The sequence below is a fragment of the Thamnophis sirtalis genome, unplaced genomic scaffold (genome assembly GCF_051295495.1).
Source record: "Thamnophis sirtalis isolate CommonGarterSnake01/CBP01778 unplaced genomic scaffold, rThaSir2_p1.2 scaffold_9, whole genome shotgun sequence".
Lineage (NCBI taxonomy): Eukaryota > Metazoa > Chordata > Lepidosauria > Squamata > Natricidae > Thamnophis > Thamnophis sirtalis.
In genome coordinates, this window is record NW_028261389.1 from 67,637,917 (window position 1) to 67,654,339 (window position 16,423).

Sequence of the window (16,423 nt, forward strand, 5' to 3'; positions counted from 1 at the left end):
GCCCTTTGGAATGAACTCCCTGCAGAGATTCGGACCCTCACCTCTCTCCAGGCCTTCCGGAAAGCCGTTAAAACCTGGCTGTGCCGGCAGGCCTGGGGTTGATGAGTTCCCCTCCCCTCTCGACCTGTGTGGCTGTGTGATTCTTGCTTATTTTAATCACTTGTATTGTGTTCTATGTTCCCTTTCCCCTTTTGAGTTGTTCGCCGCCCTGAGTCCCTCCCGGAAAAGGGCGGCATACAAATAAAATAAATCTAAATCTAAATCTTCTTGAACTTGTTGCTCTTCCACACTCCTATAATTAAAGCCCGCCTGTAATCATTAACAGTTTTGGTAAGGAGCCAGACATACCTGTTCCATTCTGTGCTTTGGGAGGCTGCTGAGTAGACGGAGGTGATTCGTCTGCTCTAAATCAAATTAAGAAAACAAGTGCAATTTAGAATACATTCATTGAACAAAACCAAAGAAAACAAAATGTCAATATTTCAAAGGAAGAGAGAGAAGATTCTTAGAATTTCCACAACAAAGATGAATGAAAGCAGCTGCGTTGAACAGCCAAGCTGGGACAACCTGTAAGACTTTTAAGCCAATGGCTGCTTTCCAATTTGAGAGATCTGCTTCATTTATGCCAACATGCTCTGTTGCGAATGCCTCTTTTCAACAATTTCTACATTTACCACCTATCAAAAGCACTAGTTTTTAAAATGTATTTATATATCTAATTTGTGTACCCTACCCATGTCACAACCAAACGACTCTGGGCAGTATACAAATTAAAACAATAACCATCTAAAACCATTGTCTTTAATAATTTTTTTAAAAAATGTAAAAACTATAAAAACAGAATTAAAACGAAGAATAATAGGTGAAAGGACGTCAATAATAATGGTGTTCTGACCAAGGCTTCCTGACATAGTAAAAAGCAAACGCTTAGTCCCCAAAACCCTATTTTTATTTCAAAGGCTGTAAATTATGTTCATTCACAGCCCGTATTGAGTCACAAATAGTTTGTAAAAAGTCCGACAGAAGTCTGCCAGTCCTTCCAGATAAGGCTGATAAGCACCCACCTTTATCTCCTTGAAACGCTGCGAAAGATCTAACTGGGAATTAGCTTTGCAAGACCACACAGAGCACAGAGTCAAAACGGAGCTTCAGAATATAAACCGACCAGAACGAACAAAGTAGCTTCCTGCAAAGGCCCACGTGCCTTTGCTCCTCCTTTACGTCTTATAGGAGGGGCCACTCCTCCAAGCCTTACTTCCAAGTAACAGTCTTAACTGTTTTTGCCTTCTGGCAGCTCTGCACATGCGCACACTGGGAACAGGGTCCCTTTTCCTCTGCCTTGCTGATGTCCAACTCTGGAGGATCTGGAGGCAACACATAACTCCCAGATGGCCCTGGCTTCCTCTCTGCCTCCGATGCAGAGCCCTTGTCCAAACTCCAGGACTGGCCCATGTTCCTCCCCAACCTCCTCACTGTCCTCCTCTGCTGCCAGCTCTGCAGGCTGACGGCAGACCACAACAAATGGAGTCACCTCATTAGTGTGGCTGTCTGAATTTAATTCTGCATTCTGAAAGAGGGAAAGACTAAAATGCTCAGGTGCATCTAAGGCACAAGGCTCATGATCATGCATGCCTTGTTCATCTTCTGAATGAATTATTGCAATGTGTTCTATATGGAGGTGCCCTTGAAGAACACCTGGAAGCTCCAACTGATCCAGAATACAACACTGCATGCAGGGAGTTAGGCAGCACATCGCAACATACTTGTGTTATATTATTGCTCTGTGAGCTGTGGCATCTCCTAATATACTTCTGGGTGCAACTGAAACCACTGGTTGTCACAGATATAACCCTTCTTAGCATGGTGCTGCCATATCTGCCCAGCTGATTCCACCCATCCCATTAGGTCTGGCAATGAGATGCATGCTGCAGGTCCCATTAATTAAAGCAGGGGTGTCAAACTCAAGGCCCGGGAGCCAGACTTGGCCCTCGGGGTGCTTAGATCTGGCCCACAGGGCTGACCTGGGAACAGCGGACCAGCCCGTGGTGCCTCAGCCAGCAAAAATGGAGCATGTGGCCCTCCCAAGCTCCGTTTTTACTGGCAAAGGGTTGTAGGAAGCTGGCGCAGTCCAAAATGGAGCTCGGGAGCCCATTTTTGCTGGCAGAATGCTCATGCCACCACAGGTGCCTCCAACACAAGTGACGTCGAGCTGGCCATGCCCATCCTGGCCAAACACAACCTTGATGTGGCCCACAATGAAATCAAGTTTGACATCCCTGAATTAAAGGATGTCATCTTACTAAACCCCCAAAAGTGGGGCTAGCATCTGTTCTTTGGAGCTCCACATCCCCTGAGATTAGATTGGCCCTGAACAAGCTGGGTTTACAAAGTCAACCCCAACTCTTTAAAGACTCAGGCAGGTGGGTAAGGAGGAGTTAGAGCCTGTTTTCGGGATTGGGTTTTAATTTTTGTGGTCGGTATAAATTTTGTACATTGGGTGGTTTTGTTACTACTTTGTATGTATCTTTTTGTCACCCACAGTCATTATATCAAGATGGGCGTTTTTAGACCAAAAATAAATGAACCTTCACTGTTTTACTCTTCTAGGTTTATGATACAATTGTGTACTAGTCCTTGCAGGTTTGTCCTGGAAAGATGCAATGCGGAAAATGTAATTATCCTATCCTCTTCAAATAAACATTTGAGTGAATGCAATATGCCTGTAATGAGATACCATCTTCTTTGAAATCATGCATATAAGTGAATGTTTTAATCAGGGAGGCACTCGAGAAAGACACTTGATTGCATTAGTGATTAATGATATTAAAATATATGAGCTGAAATACCTTAGGAGCAATGCCAATGAAGGAGAGTATTTGTAGCTGAGGGTTGAAATGAGAGGTACTTGGTACTGTGAGCTTGCTTGTCTTTTTTGTTTTTCTTTTTGGCAGACGTTTCATTACCCAAACTAGGTAACATCATCAGTGCTAGTCACTGTCACTATCTTCTAAAGGGTTGGCAATTCCCCCCAGCTTGGTGCAGTCTGCAAATTTCATGACTTCCCCCTCTACCCTCTCATCCAAATCATTTATGAAGATGTTGAAGAGCACTGGGCCCAAGAAAGAACCTTCAGATACCCTCCCCCCCAATGTTGATTTAGTTCCATTGTGGACTACATACCATATTTTTCGGAGTAAAAGATGCACTGGAGTATAAGACGCACCAAGATTTTGAAGAGGCAAATTTTTAAAAAAAGTTTTTGCACTCTGCAGACCTTCCAAAATGCCCCGTTTTTCAGGAAAATGGGCCCTTTTTTGTCAAAAAAAAGGGTGGGCATGCATAGCCTTTAGGAGACTTCCAGAGTGCTCCTGGGGGTGGGGGGGCAAAAACAAGCAAAAAAACAGCGTGATTTTTGCTCATTTGTGCCCTCCCCAGCCACCAGGGGCATTTTGGAAGTCTCCTAAAGGCTATGCACGTCCATTTTTGCAAAGTGGGCTGGATTTCAGGATGCCAAAAATGCTGTATTCAGTGTATAAGACGCACCCAGATTTTCACCCTCTTTTTTGAGGGAAAAGGGTGCATCTTTTACTCCGAAAAATACGGTAATAAGTGTGGCCACATAGGAAATAACAAACACACAATTATAGACCCCAATTTGCCAGCGAGGCACCGCTAGCATTAATTATGCTTCTGTTGTGTGATAAAACGTGCTTGCAGCTTGTAAACTACAAAAAGTGACAGAATGTAATTTATACCAGACAAATGGATGATCAGACCATTTCAAATCATTTAGACACTTGTTCCCTTGGCAAAATGATTCCCAGAGGCAGATGCTATTTTATTGCAATCCTTATGCATGCTTATAGAAAAGCCGCTAAAATGCATGCTATTGTATTATTTAGTATTTCTTTTCTATATTTCCATGCTAGAAAAAAGATAGAGTGGGAAGGGGGGAAGGGATTAGAGAAGACAAATTTCTTGCATTCATATCCCACTTTTTGAAATAAAATATCTTACAATGCAACATACAAAAATAAGAGGGTAGATACAAACAGGTATTGTCTTCAGGAATAGACTTTTCTCTTTTAAAACTCAAAATAAAGTCTACCTTGCAGACATATTCTTCCTTACCTTGCTTTTAGAATTTCGCTGACTTTTTGTTCCAGTTCTATCCTTCTCAAGCGTTCTTTTTCTAACTCTTGCTTAAGCGTTTCAGCATTGGTTTCTTCTCTCAGCTTTCTTAGCTCCTCCTCTGTTAAAAAGAGGAGAAAAATAATGCAGGTATGATGTTTTCTCATTATAGGCTTACCTGTGAAGGTTTTGTGCCACTCTAAACAATCAAAACACCAGGCAGCTCCCGATTCCCCCATAGAATACCGTATTTTTCAGAATATAAGATGCACCGGAGTATAAGACATACCAAGGTTTTGAAGAGGCAAATTTAAAAAAAAAAATTTTTTTTTGCACTCTGCAGACCGCCTGAAAACGGGCCCTTTTTTTTTAAGCGCATGGATAGCCTTTAAGAGGCTTGTAAAGTGCTCCTGCAGGGTGGGGTAGGGGGCAAAAATGAGCAAAAAATGGCATTTTTTTTGCAAAAACAGGCCCAAAAACGGGCTCATTTTTTGCTCATTTCTGCCCTCCCCAGCCCCCAGGAGCTCTCTGAAAGCCTCCATAAGGCTATGCACGGCCACTTTGGTAAAGGAGGCGGGGTTTTGGGAGGCAAAAAATGCTGTATTCAGTGTATAAGACGCACCCAGATTTTCAGCCTCTTTTTTGAGGGAAAAGGTGTGTTTTATACGGTAGTTAAAATCTTTTCCTTTTAAAAATCACAATATATCTTAACAAAATAAATCACACAGCAGGAATCCTCACCCACTACACCTGTGGATCTACAACATTCTGAAATTATTGTTTAATCACACAGACAATATTGCTTTACATGCATTGCTGCATAATCCAGATCACCTACCCATGTTTTTCATCAATTCCAGTACACCAGGCTGCCTCCTTGGATTACAACATGAGTAAAAGTACACCTAGGTTGTCATTTTAACAACCTACCCAACTCTTGGGTGATTGTCTTCTTAACGAAACCCACAATTCAGGGTTAAATTATTTGCTTTGCTTCCAGAAGGATTAGTCTCTGCCCTCTTCAGGAAATGAATGAATCAATAAAGGCATAACAGGAAGTGAAAGGAGATCTATGTAATATTCTGGATTATTGTTGTCAATCAACACAAGTCAATATGGGGTGAGAGGTATTAACAATGTGTCATTCATATGGAGAGTAAAGTAACTGCTGAAGCTATGCATCAGGTCACTAGTACTGTTGAATTATTAATGGCGGTACTCTATTTTATAACAGAAGGTGAAAGTACTGGGATCTGAATGAAACAGGTAACTTGGAGTTCCATGAACAGAAAGATAGCTCATACACTCCTAAAGCTTAGTTTACACTGAAGACACTACACATAACGTCAATAAGCTGATCCACTGTATTCAGAATTTAAAGGCTGGCTGGCTGGATTACAGTTACCTACTGCAGAGTAGCCATTGTTTTTGTGCCAAAAGGCATCATCTTTAGTTTTTTGTAACCTGGGCTGCCAACCTTAAAGCCTGGGGAAATGTCATGTAACTATCATGTAAATATTTAGGCATTAAACAAATTTGTAAGGCCACCATTTCTAAAGCCTTGTTGTTTTAGTTGCAAAGTTGTGTCTGACCCATTGAGACACCATAGGCAACGTCCTTCCAGGACTTCCTGTCCTCTACCATCCTCTGGAGTCTATTCAAGCTCACGCCTACTGCTTCAGTGACTCCATCCAGCCACCTCATTCTCTGTCGTCCCATTCTTCTTTTGTCCTCAATCTTTCCCAGCATGAGGCTCTTCTCCAGGGAGTCCTTCCTTCTCAGTAGGTGGCCAAAGTATTTGATTTTCATCTTCAGGATCTGGCCTTCTAAAGAGCAGTCAGGGTTGATCTCCCCTAGGACTGACCGGTTTGATCGCCTTACAGTCCAAGGGACTCGCAGGAGTCTTCTCCAGCATCGTAGTTCAAAGGCCTCAATTCTTTGTCGCTCAGCCTTTCTCGTGGTCCAACTTTCACATCCATACATTGCAACTGGGAAAACCATAGCCTTGGCAATATGCACTTTTGTTGGCAGGGTGATGTCTCTGCTTTTTAGTATGCTGTCTAGATTTGCCATTGAAAGGCCTACCACAATATTGTTCCCCAGGATTGGTGCCAAAACATAGAAGTCTCCCTTCATCAAATAAAAATTGTTTTAAGGAATGGGATTCGGGGTGTGCCAATTCTGTTGGATCATACTGTTGGATGGGTGGGTACTATGAGAGACAGACAGTCATTTCCCCGATACAGGTAGTCCTCGATTTACAACCACAATTGAGCCCACAATTTATGTTGCTAAGTGAGAAATTTGTTAAGTGAGTTTTGCCACATTTTACAACTTTTCTTGCCACATTTGTTAAGTCAATCACTGCAGTGGTTAAATTAGTAACACCGTTGTTAAGTGAATCTGCCTTCCCCATTGACTTTGCTTGTTAGAAGGTCGCAAAAGAGGATCCCGTGATCCTGGGACACTGCAACCATCATAAATATGAACCAGGTATAAGTGTGAAAAAGGGTCATACGTCACTTTTTTCAGTGCCGTTGTAACTTCGAAGGGTCGCTAAGTGAACTGTGGTAAGTTGAGGACTACCTGCAGTCAGGCCCTTGTAATATTAGCATTACAAGAAAAGCCTCCAGGCAGAATTGTTTTATCTCAGTGTGATAGATTAGGAATATGATACTTTCCATGTGCAATCGGTATCTTCTGGTTTCATAAGAAAGGTTGAACATGTTTTAATCAATAGCTGATATTAGATCAAGAAAACCTGATAGGCTAACTATAAAGAAGACATCAATAGTAGGGGTGTCGAACTTCATTTCACTGAGGGCCACATCAGGGTTGTGTTTGACCTCGGAGTGGGGGATGGGCATGGCCAAGATGGGCATGGTCAACTCAACATCACTCATGTCGGAGATGCCTGTGGAGCCCTGAGCGCTATGCCTGTGAAAACGGGCTTCAGAGCTCCGTTTTAGGCTGTAATGGCCTCCTGCAATCCTCTGCCAACGAAAATGGAGCTCGGGGGTGGGGTGGGGTGCTCCTGAGCTCCATTTTCACTGGCAGGGGCACCATAGGCCAGTTCCTTGGCTATTTCCAGGCTCTGTGTGCCTTGAGTGTGACACCCCTAATCTATAGGATGTATTCCAGAATTATTGGGTGTAGTCTAAGAAGTGGAACATATAAATAAAATCTATTTAAAAAGCACAATTGCAGTACATAAGCAGTTTCGACATCATTTACTCCCTTCTGTGTTAAAAAAAAAAAAGTAACTCGCCCTGAGTTTCAAATGACAGTGTGGCATCAGAATGAAGATCTTAGAACTAATATATGCCTGGGATGATTCAGAAATAGCTTGAACTAGTTTCTGCCATTAACCACCTGCGTTTTATAAGCTTAGTAGCTGAGCAAACAATTCTTAAAAGGTCATTAAAATAACACGAAGGCAAAGGGACAAAGATACTTTTCATTAAGCACAGCTTGTGCAATCCACTGACCTGTGATTTTCTACATCTCCGACGTAGTAAAAGCACAATTTGTAAACAGGTCGGCAGTCTAAGATAATTTAGAAACGTACTATGGAGCCCAGAGGGATCCTCTCTAAAGCTTCAGTAAAAGCAGTTCATTATTGAGGCGTGAATTGTCCTTTTAGCAAGAAGTCTTAATCAGATGCTACTCAGATATTCATTTGTTCTGCAGGAAAACCGGGGGAAAGACATTTGGCAACAAAAAAGTACTGGCTTGCAATGGATTTCAGATTGCGGATATCATCAAGGATGAGTACTCTGGTGCAGTTTTATTCTTTCCATAGATGAGGATGGAATCGGGACGTACAGAGGCCAAAAACGGGCATGTGGAGGCCAAAAACTGGGTGCGTGGAAGCACAAAATGGGGTGCACAGAGGCTGAAAATGGGGCACACAGAGACTAAAAACAGCCGAAGGGTGTTGGCAGGTGGATGGATGGGTCTTTGGCAATAAGACGCATAGACGTTTCCACCCACTTTTGGGAGACAAAAAAAAGTGTGTCTTATGGAGCGAAAAATACGATAAGTAAACAGCCTCAGGCCTCTGTCCATCCATCATCCAGCAGAATGACTGTCTGAAGTCACAATGGAACCAAATGTCATGCAGAAAGAAAAACCAACACAAGGAAATATAAGTTTCAAAATAGGTTGGCTGGGGATTGTAAAGAAAAAAAGAAATTCTTGGGGAAAAAATCCTCATTGCAGATAGAAAGCAGCTCAAAATAAGGCTGACCTGTCCATCTAAGCTACCTCCCACTTTCTTCTTCGTCACAGGATGCAGAGAGAAGCAAATGCAGGATTCCCTGGGCTTCCCACAGAATGTCTTTCTTTCTTTCTTTCTTTCTTTCTTTCTTTCTTTCTTTCTTTCTTTCTTTCTTTCTTTCTTTCTTTCTTTCTTTCTTTCTTTCTTTCTTTCTTTCTTCCTTCCTTCCTTCCTTCCTTCCTTTCCTTTCCTTTCCTTTCCTTCCTTTTCTCCTTTTCTTTTCCTTCCTTTTACATAACACATCCACCCACTCTACCTAGACCCTGACTGATACACACCTACACAGAGGCAATACTTAGTAGACACACCAGTCCTTGAGGAAAAAATGTGCACACACCAGTGGTGGGTTGCAGGTGGTATGTCCTGGTATAGGCATATTGGTGCCTGACGGGAGCACTGGGTACCATTCCGGTATGGTGCTCCAGAGGGCCCACCCTCCTGCCTGTATCTGAGCTCTTTGGCGCTTCCGCAAATGCTCACGGAATATACGGAGCCTGCACGATGCTCCACCAAGCAGCTGGAGCATCACGGAGCTGTCGCGGAACATCACAGAAGGTAAGGGCGCATGTGTGCATGCTGCACGCGTTCGTGTGGTGGACGCCGTACACCGTTGCACCATACCGGTTGCACCGGGATCCAGAATCCACCACTGGCACACACTATGTATTGCTTTACTGCACAACAAATGCATCTATGGTGGTGGCTGACAAACAGGTTAGAAATAATTCCAGAAGCCATGCTTTCCCTGCCTTGTTATTCTTTCCAACCCAATGGAATTTTGCAAAGAAATTATGTAAGGGAGGCCAGGACTCTGTCAGCAAATAACTCTTTGAATTCTAACACAGCAGGACTAGAAATATGCCAGATTTGATTAGGAGCTATAGAGAAAAAATCTCCCCAATGTATCTCTGTGAATTCCACACATCATGTGGTGCACATTTTTCCAATCTCATTTACCAGCTACATCTATATAAAACTAGGTTCTGTGAAATTGCATTATTTGATGCATGGATCAATACTAAGTTGCAACCTAGAATAAATTTCCAAAGCTAGACCTCAAAATTCCCAGTTCAGGATACAGAAAGACAAAATTGGGTACAAATAGCCCTCAGCCACAATTCAAACCAGAATCTCAGTTGCTGAGTGAAGCAGCAGTTAGCCAAGATGTCATGTGACTGTCCACGGGACCGCTTCGCTCAACAACCACAATCCCAGCACTTCGGTTGCAGTCATTAAGCAAACGTGTGGATTGTTAAGCAGGAAATCTTGGGTAAGGAGTGTGGGGTGTCGGGAGAGGTGGGGAATCTGGCGAGATGCTGGTCAGGAGCTGAAAATACTTCTTGACAAAATCCAAGCAGGATTTTCAGCTTGGCCTCCCACCTGCCTGAGGCATCCCATGCTCCTTACTTTATTGTGCTGCCTCTCTGCATGGATTTTGGCTTCCTCTCAACTCGGGGGGCTGGATGAAAGTGCTGCCTGCCAAATGATTTCTGCTCCCTTCTATGCACTAAAGCAGCGGTCACCGACTGGTGGTCCACGAGAAAATTTTGGTGGTCCGCAGAAAATTATTTGCATTTTTTATATTGCACTAAATCAGGGATCCTCAAACTATGGCCCTTGGGCCGGATAGATGCAATAAACGTATTGTGTTGCTGCAGAGTCTCCCTTTTTGGGGTCTTTTTGTGTGGGTCGGAGAGGGGCAGAAATTCCGACTTGGGATCCGCTTCAGCCTCCTGGTTCGGGACTTTGGATGAAGGCTGGAGGGAAGTGCCGCTGGTGACAAAGAGCCAGAGGGCCTTGTTCCAGGGGGGATTGCATCATGGCCTGGAACTGGCTGACCATCTCAGTCCGCTGAGCCTCCAGATGCCAGTTCTTAGCCTTGCACTCCCACAGGACTTCCCTCTGTTTGGAAAGCCTACGCTCATAGTATTCAGCGAGGTATTCCTGCTGACTCTCCTCATCAGATCCAAGGTGAACTGAGCCAGCTGTTTTGCCAACTCTTTCTCGTGGTGGCTGCTTAGCTCCAACAACTGCTTCCTGTTGGGGCCCTAAGGAGCCCGAGCGGGCAGGCAACGAGTGGCTGGGAGGGGAGGGGTGAGCAGAGGTTAACAAGGCACTCCTTGACATGAGTGACATTGAGTTGGCCATGCCTACCCATCACATGACCATCTAGCCACGCCTACCCAGTCAGTCATTAGGCAGATCATATTAGTGGTCCGCGGGATTTAAAATTATGAATTTAGTGGTCCCTGGTGTCTGAAAGTTTGGTGACCCCTGCACTAAAGGAAATTCCTTCACAGGATACAAAAACAAAGCTAAAATCCCCTGCTCCATTTTTGCACCCTACCAAAGGATTTCAGCAGCCCTCAGTAAGCAGCTCTTTCCGCTAGCCACAAAGATGAGAGGGAGCCACTCTAGCAGGCAGCAGTAGCTTGCAACCTTCCCTCCTGGCTTCCCCATTGACTTTCTGGGGAAGCCAGCAGAGAAAATTGCAAATGGTGGTGACATAGGCATGAGACACTTAAGCAATGGGTCATAAGTCCAAACAAATTGCCAAGCACCCAGATCAGGATCGTATCCATGAGGTGGTTTCTGTGGCTGTCTTACTTCTGGACCGCTGTTAAATGAGCAGTCATAAATTGAAGACTACCTGGAGAAAGGGTTTCGAAGAAAATAATTGTTTAATGTTTGAAACTAGTATGAGCAAGATCCTTGAGCATCAATAGTAAAACCTAGACCTAGATCTGAATGTTAATCTTTTGTGAATTGCAATCTGAAACAATCCATACAAATCCATACAATCCATATACAAATTCGATACATACACAACTTATGTACTTGTCTAAACCGTAATATTCAGTTTTGGTTCAAAACGTATTTGAAAGGTACGCTCTATTTTTTTTTTTAAAAAAAAACAATTTAAAACATGAGTTCCATAAAAATTATATTGTTCTGAATTTTTTTAAAAAATAAGATTTTAAAATTGAACACTAGAGGGAACTGAAGATTATAATTAAAGGAAGAGAGCATATAAACTTAACTTACAAGTCTAGAATTGGAGCAAAATATTCTAACATTGGGCATAGTAAAGCATATTTTTTGAAAAATTGACTCAGAAATTAACAGTGTCAATAGAAACATCTGTCTCTATGGAGAAATTGGGTCTAAAAGATGTTATGGAAGGGGAAGAAAAAGATGTTACGCTGAACATACAAAAGAAACTGACTGAAACTTACAATAATAATTAAATGAGCTATCAAAAACATAAACTAAGTTTCCAAGTTTCCAAGTTTAATAAAATTTGTATGCCGCCCACTCCCATTGGGACTCTGGGTGGCTCACAACAAGACAAAAAACATTTAAAATTTAAAAATAGAAAATACAATGTTAAAATTCCACATCATCCACTCCATCTAAGCGGGGCTGGATATCAATCAACAGCCCCAGGCCTGCCAGAACAGCCAGGTCATGACGGCTTTACAGAAGGCCGGGAGAGTGGTAAGGGTCCAGATCTCTGCGGGTAGATCGTTCCACAGGGCCAGCGCAGCAGCAGAGAAGGCCCTCCCCCGGGGAGCTGCCAGCCGGCATTGTCCCGTTGATGGCACCCGGAGGAGGCCCAACCTGTGCGATCTTGTTGGTCGTTGGGAGGTAAGCGGCAGGAGGTGGTCTTTCTCAACTAAGAGCGTCACGTGGACAATTATCAGATATTTAATTTACAAAAGAGGTTTATAAGAGTTCTGAACAATCTTATGAAAACAGTATAAGGAGAAAAAAGTACTATGACATTTGAATGTACCAAGATCGTTGGAAGTAAAGGGAAGGAATATAAAGTTGATTTATTTGGGAAAGAATACAGGATGTAGAATAATAAGAGTTAAAAGAGACCCAGGGAGGGAAGGAAGCCACATGTTCTATTTAGCATACGCAGTGGCTCAGTACTAAGACACTGAGCTTGTCGATCAGAAAGGTTGGCAGTTCGGTGGTTCGAATCCCTAGCATCGCGTAACAGAGTGAGCTCCTGTTACTTGTCCCAGCTTCTGCTAAACTAGCAGTTCGAAAACACGTAAAAATGCAAGTAGAAAAATAGGAATCACCTTTGATGGGAAGGTAACAGCGTTCCGTACACCTTGGCCACATGACCAAGGAGCCGTCTTCGGACAGTGCTGGCTCTTTGGCTTTAAAACAGAGATGAGCACTGCCCCCTAGAGTCAGGAACAACTAGCACTTATGTGCAAGGGGAACCTTTACCTTTATCCTTATTTTGATTAGGCCATGCTGGGTAAAAGCATAATACCATCTTTAGTTTCTAGAGTCCAACAAATTCAAATATTTTGCTAGTAAACAGTTGATGAGCTTCAAGCAGAAGGACACAGTAGAGTACTGTAATTATAACAGCATTCTAGCTCTGTAGCAGAACTCTAGTTGGTGAGGTGCCAGGCATTAGAGAGCCAATGGAGGTAATGTAGGTCAGCAAAGCCAGATCACTCTATTTGAGATGATTAACTGTCAACTGATCCATTGAAAGTGGCCTCAGCAGAAATTTAAAAAAAAGAAACATACAGGATTCAATCTGAACAGAGTGATCTGTAGGACAAGGAACATTAAGAAATGCATGAGCCATTTAGAGAGAAAATTCAGATGAGTTGTCAATGTCTGGGAGATGGACAATTCCCAAAGAGTATGTGATTTGTTTCCTCTTATCACACACAATGGGGAAACTGAAAAGGGAATTGGGAGATTATTTTACTGAATCCTGTGTTCCCATGCTCAATTTTCTTTACTATATAGTTCAGCATTGAATTGAATTGAATTTATTAGGTTTCTATGCCGCCCAATCCCGAAGGACTCCGGGCGGCTTACAGAATAAAAAAGAAATTAAAAGAACTTAAAAACAATAGGACACACAAAGTTAAAAAAGAACGCAACAAACACCAATCAGAAGGCCTGCTGGAAAAGCCAGGTTTTAATGGCTTTGCGAAAGGCCATGAGAGTGGGGATGGCCCGGATCTCTGGGGGCAACTCATTCCATATGGCCGGAGCGGCAACAGAGAAGGCCCTACTCCTAGGCGCCGCCAGCCAGCATTGTCCCGCTGAAGGCACCCGGAGAAGGCCCATCCTGTGTGATCTTATTGGTCTAATGGAAGTATGTGGCAGGAGACAGTCTCATAGGTATTCCACACAGCTGTCCTGTTATTGTTGTTAGGTGCGAAGTCGTGTCCGACCCATCGCAATCCCATGGACAATGTTCGTCCAGGCCTTTCTGTCCTCTACCATCCTCTGGAGTCCACTTAAGCTCATGCCTACTGCTTTGGTGACTCTATCCAGTCTCTGCCGTCCCCTTCTTCTTTTGCCCTCAATCTTTGCCAGCATTAGGCTCTTCTCCAGAGAGTCCTTCCTTCTCATTAGGTAGCCAAATTATTTGAGTTTCATCTTCATTATCTGGCCTTCTAGAGAGCAGTCAGGGTTGATCTTCTCTAGGACTGACCGGTTTGATCGCCTTGCAGTCCAAGGGACTCGCAGGAGTCTTCTCCAGTATCATAGTTCAAAGGCCTCCATTCTTTGGCGCTCAGCCGTCCTACCTTTGCTTAATTATTTTTCATTCCACAAACATTCTTGCAACAGCTCACTAATTAAAAATAACACCCATAAGCACACATCCAAGGCAGGAAACATATTCCATTCCCGACAAATGTTTGTCCAATCATTTCTTGAAAACCTCGAGCAATAGAGCACCCATAATTCCAGTAAGCCAGCTGTTTCATTGTAATTGTTGTCAGTGTCAGCGAATTTCTCCTTAGTTCCAGGATGGCTATCTCTTTAATAATCTTTTTGTTCCCATCTTCATTTAATTTAAATCACAGCCTTCGTTTAATTTAATTTTTCAATAATGAGGCTGCCCAATTCCACAACTCTAGTCGCTTACAATTAAAGAAAATGAAAAAAGAAACACATATGTCAAAAAGTGTAAAGGGAGCAAATGAATCTGTAGATATATTAAGTTCAAAGTTGACTCAGCCTTCCATCCTTCCGAGGCCAATAAAATGAGGACCCATATTGTTAGGGGCAATAGGCTGACACTATAAACCGCTTAGAGAGGACTGAAAAGCACTATGAAGTAGTACGTAAGTCTAGGTGCTAAGTGTTGTGGCCAGCCAGCACAGCTGGCAGCAGATTCAGACATTGAGGAGGTTGGGGGGGGAGCATGGGCCAATCCTGGAGTCTGAGGAAGGCTCTGATGAGGGTTCTGTGTCGGAGGCAGAGAGGGGGCCAGAGCCGTATGCCAGTTATCAGCCGCCTTCAGAGTCAGACATCAGTGAGGCAGACAAACAGCTGGTGCCTGTTCCCAGTTTGCGCATGGGCAGAGTTGCCAAGTGAAGGGAACAGCTAAAGAACAGGGGTCGACCTGGGAGTAAGGCCACAAGTGGATGATGAATGGCCCCTCCCAGAGGAAATAAAAGAGGAGCGAAAGGGGAGTGGAGTTTGCAGGAGACAATTAGTTTGATTAATTGGCTCATGACTCTCTGAGACTCCTTGCCAACTTTTGCAGATATTGGCCTGGTAGCTCTCCAAGCCAGGTAAGGTCTGTGACTGTAAATCCTCCCATGAAAGACTTTGCTGGATGTGAATGAGCAGAAGTCACAGTAAATTAATAAAAAGGGGGTTTTGTGGGAACAAGGAGTTTGCTTCAGGCTCTTGGGAAGCCTAGGTCAGAACACTATTACTAATGTTATTGCTATTGGATTTGATTTTGGTTTTATACTATTCTGCCTCCCAAGGAATGCAGTGCATTGCACCAACAGGATAATAAAAATCCTTTCAATAAACTGTTTCTGTGAACAAGAAAAAGAAGAATATACAATTAAAGTTAAAGTTATTTTTAAAAGGCAGTTGAAAAGACTAATCCTAGAGAAGCTGTCAGCCTACAAACGGCTGGGTGAACAAATACATCTTCACTTGTCACTTAAAACAAGGCAGTGTAGGAGTTACCGTAGTCACACTTCCTTCACAGAGAGCCAGCTCAAAACCAACTATGGAGAAACTTTTGGAGAAACTTTTCAGTATGAGGGTACTCATTCAATCTATATCAAGGTAAATATTTCCAAGCATCTTGAACGCATCTGATTTCCCCCAAATAGTGCAATCTTTTCCTCTTATACACAGAATGCTCATGTACAGTTGCAAGAAAAAGTATGTGAACCCCTTGGGATTACGTGGAGTTTTGCATGAATTGATCATAAAATGTGCTCTGAACTTCATCTAAGTCACAACAATAGAAAAACACAGTCTGCTGAAAATAATACTACACAAACATTAGATGTTGCCATGGTTTACTTGCACATAACATGTAAACATTCACAGTGCAGGGAGGAAAAAGTATGTGAGCCCCTAGCCTAATGACTTCTCCCAGAACTAATTGGAGTCAGGAGTGAGCCACCCTTGACTCCAATCAGTGTGATGATATTAGATATGTTGCTGACAGCTGTTCTGCCCTTTAAAAACACACACCTGTTTTGGGTTTACTGGTTTCAAGAAGCACTGTCTGATGTGAACCATACCTCGCAGAAAAGAGCTCTCGAAGACCTACAATCAAGAATTGTTGACTTGCATGAAGCTGGAAAGGTTACAAAAGTATCTCCAAAAGCCTTGATGTTCATGTGTCCACAGTAAGACAGAATGTCTACAAATGGAGAAAGTTTAGCACTCTTGCTACTCTCCCTAGGTGTGGTCGTCCTGTAAAAATGATTGCAAGAGCACAGTGCAGAATGCTTCATGAGGTAAAGAAGAATCCTAGAGTATCAGCTAAAGACCTACAGAAATCTCTGGCACATGCTAATATTTTTGTTGACACATCTACAATAAGGAAAACATTAAACAAGAATGGAGTACATGGGAGGACACCATGGAGGAAGCCACTGCTGTCCCAAAAAAATATTGTAGCACGTTTGAAGTTTGCAAAAGAGCACCTGGATGTTCCACAGCACTGCTGGCAAAATATACCGTGGACAGATGAAA

The 16,423-nt window shown here is 43.0% G+C and overlaps 1 protein-coding gene across 2 annotated transcripts in view; it reads right to left on the minus strand.

Moving 5' to 3' along the window:
- GRAMD4 (GRAM domain containing 4) overlaps nt 1-16,423 on the minus strand; it is a 107,890-nt gene that overhangs the window by 29,187 nt on the left and 62,280 nt on the right. For both annotated transcript variants that reach the window (XM_087722169.1, XM_087722170.1), the window contains exons 4-5: nt 4,132-4,252; nt 349-404 (exon numbers count right to left, since the gene is read on the minus strand). In XM_087722169.1, coding sequence (XP_087578295.1) covers nt 349-404; nt 4,132-4,252 — 177 coding nt within the window. The remainder of the gene's footprint in view (nt 1-348; nt 405-4,131; nt 4,253-16,423) is intronic.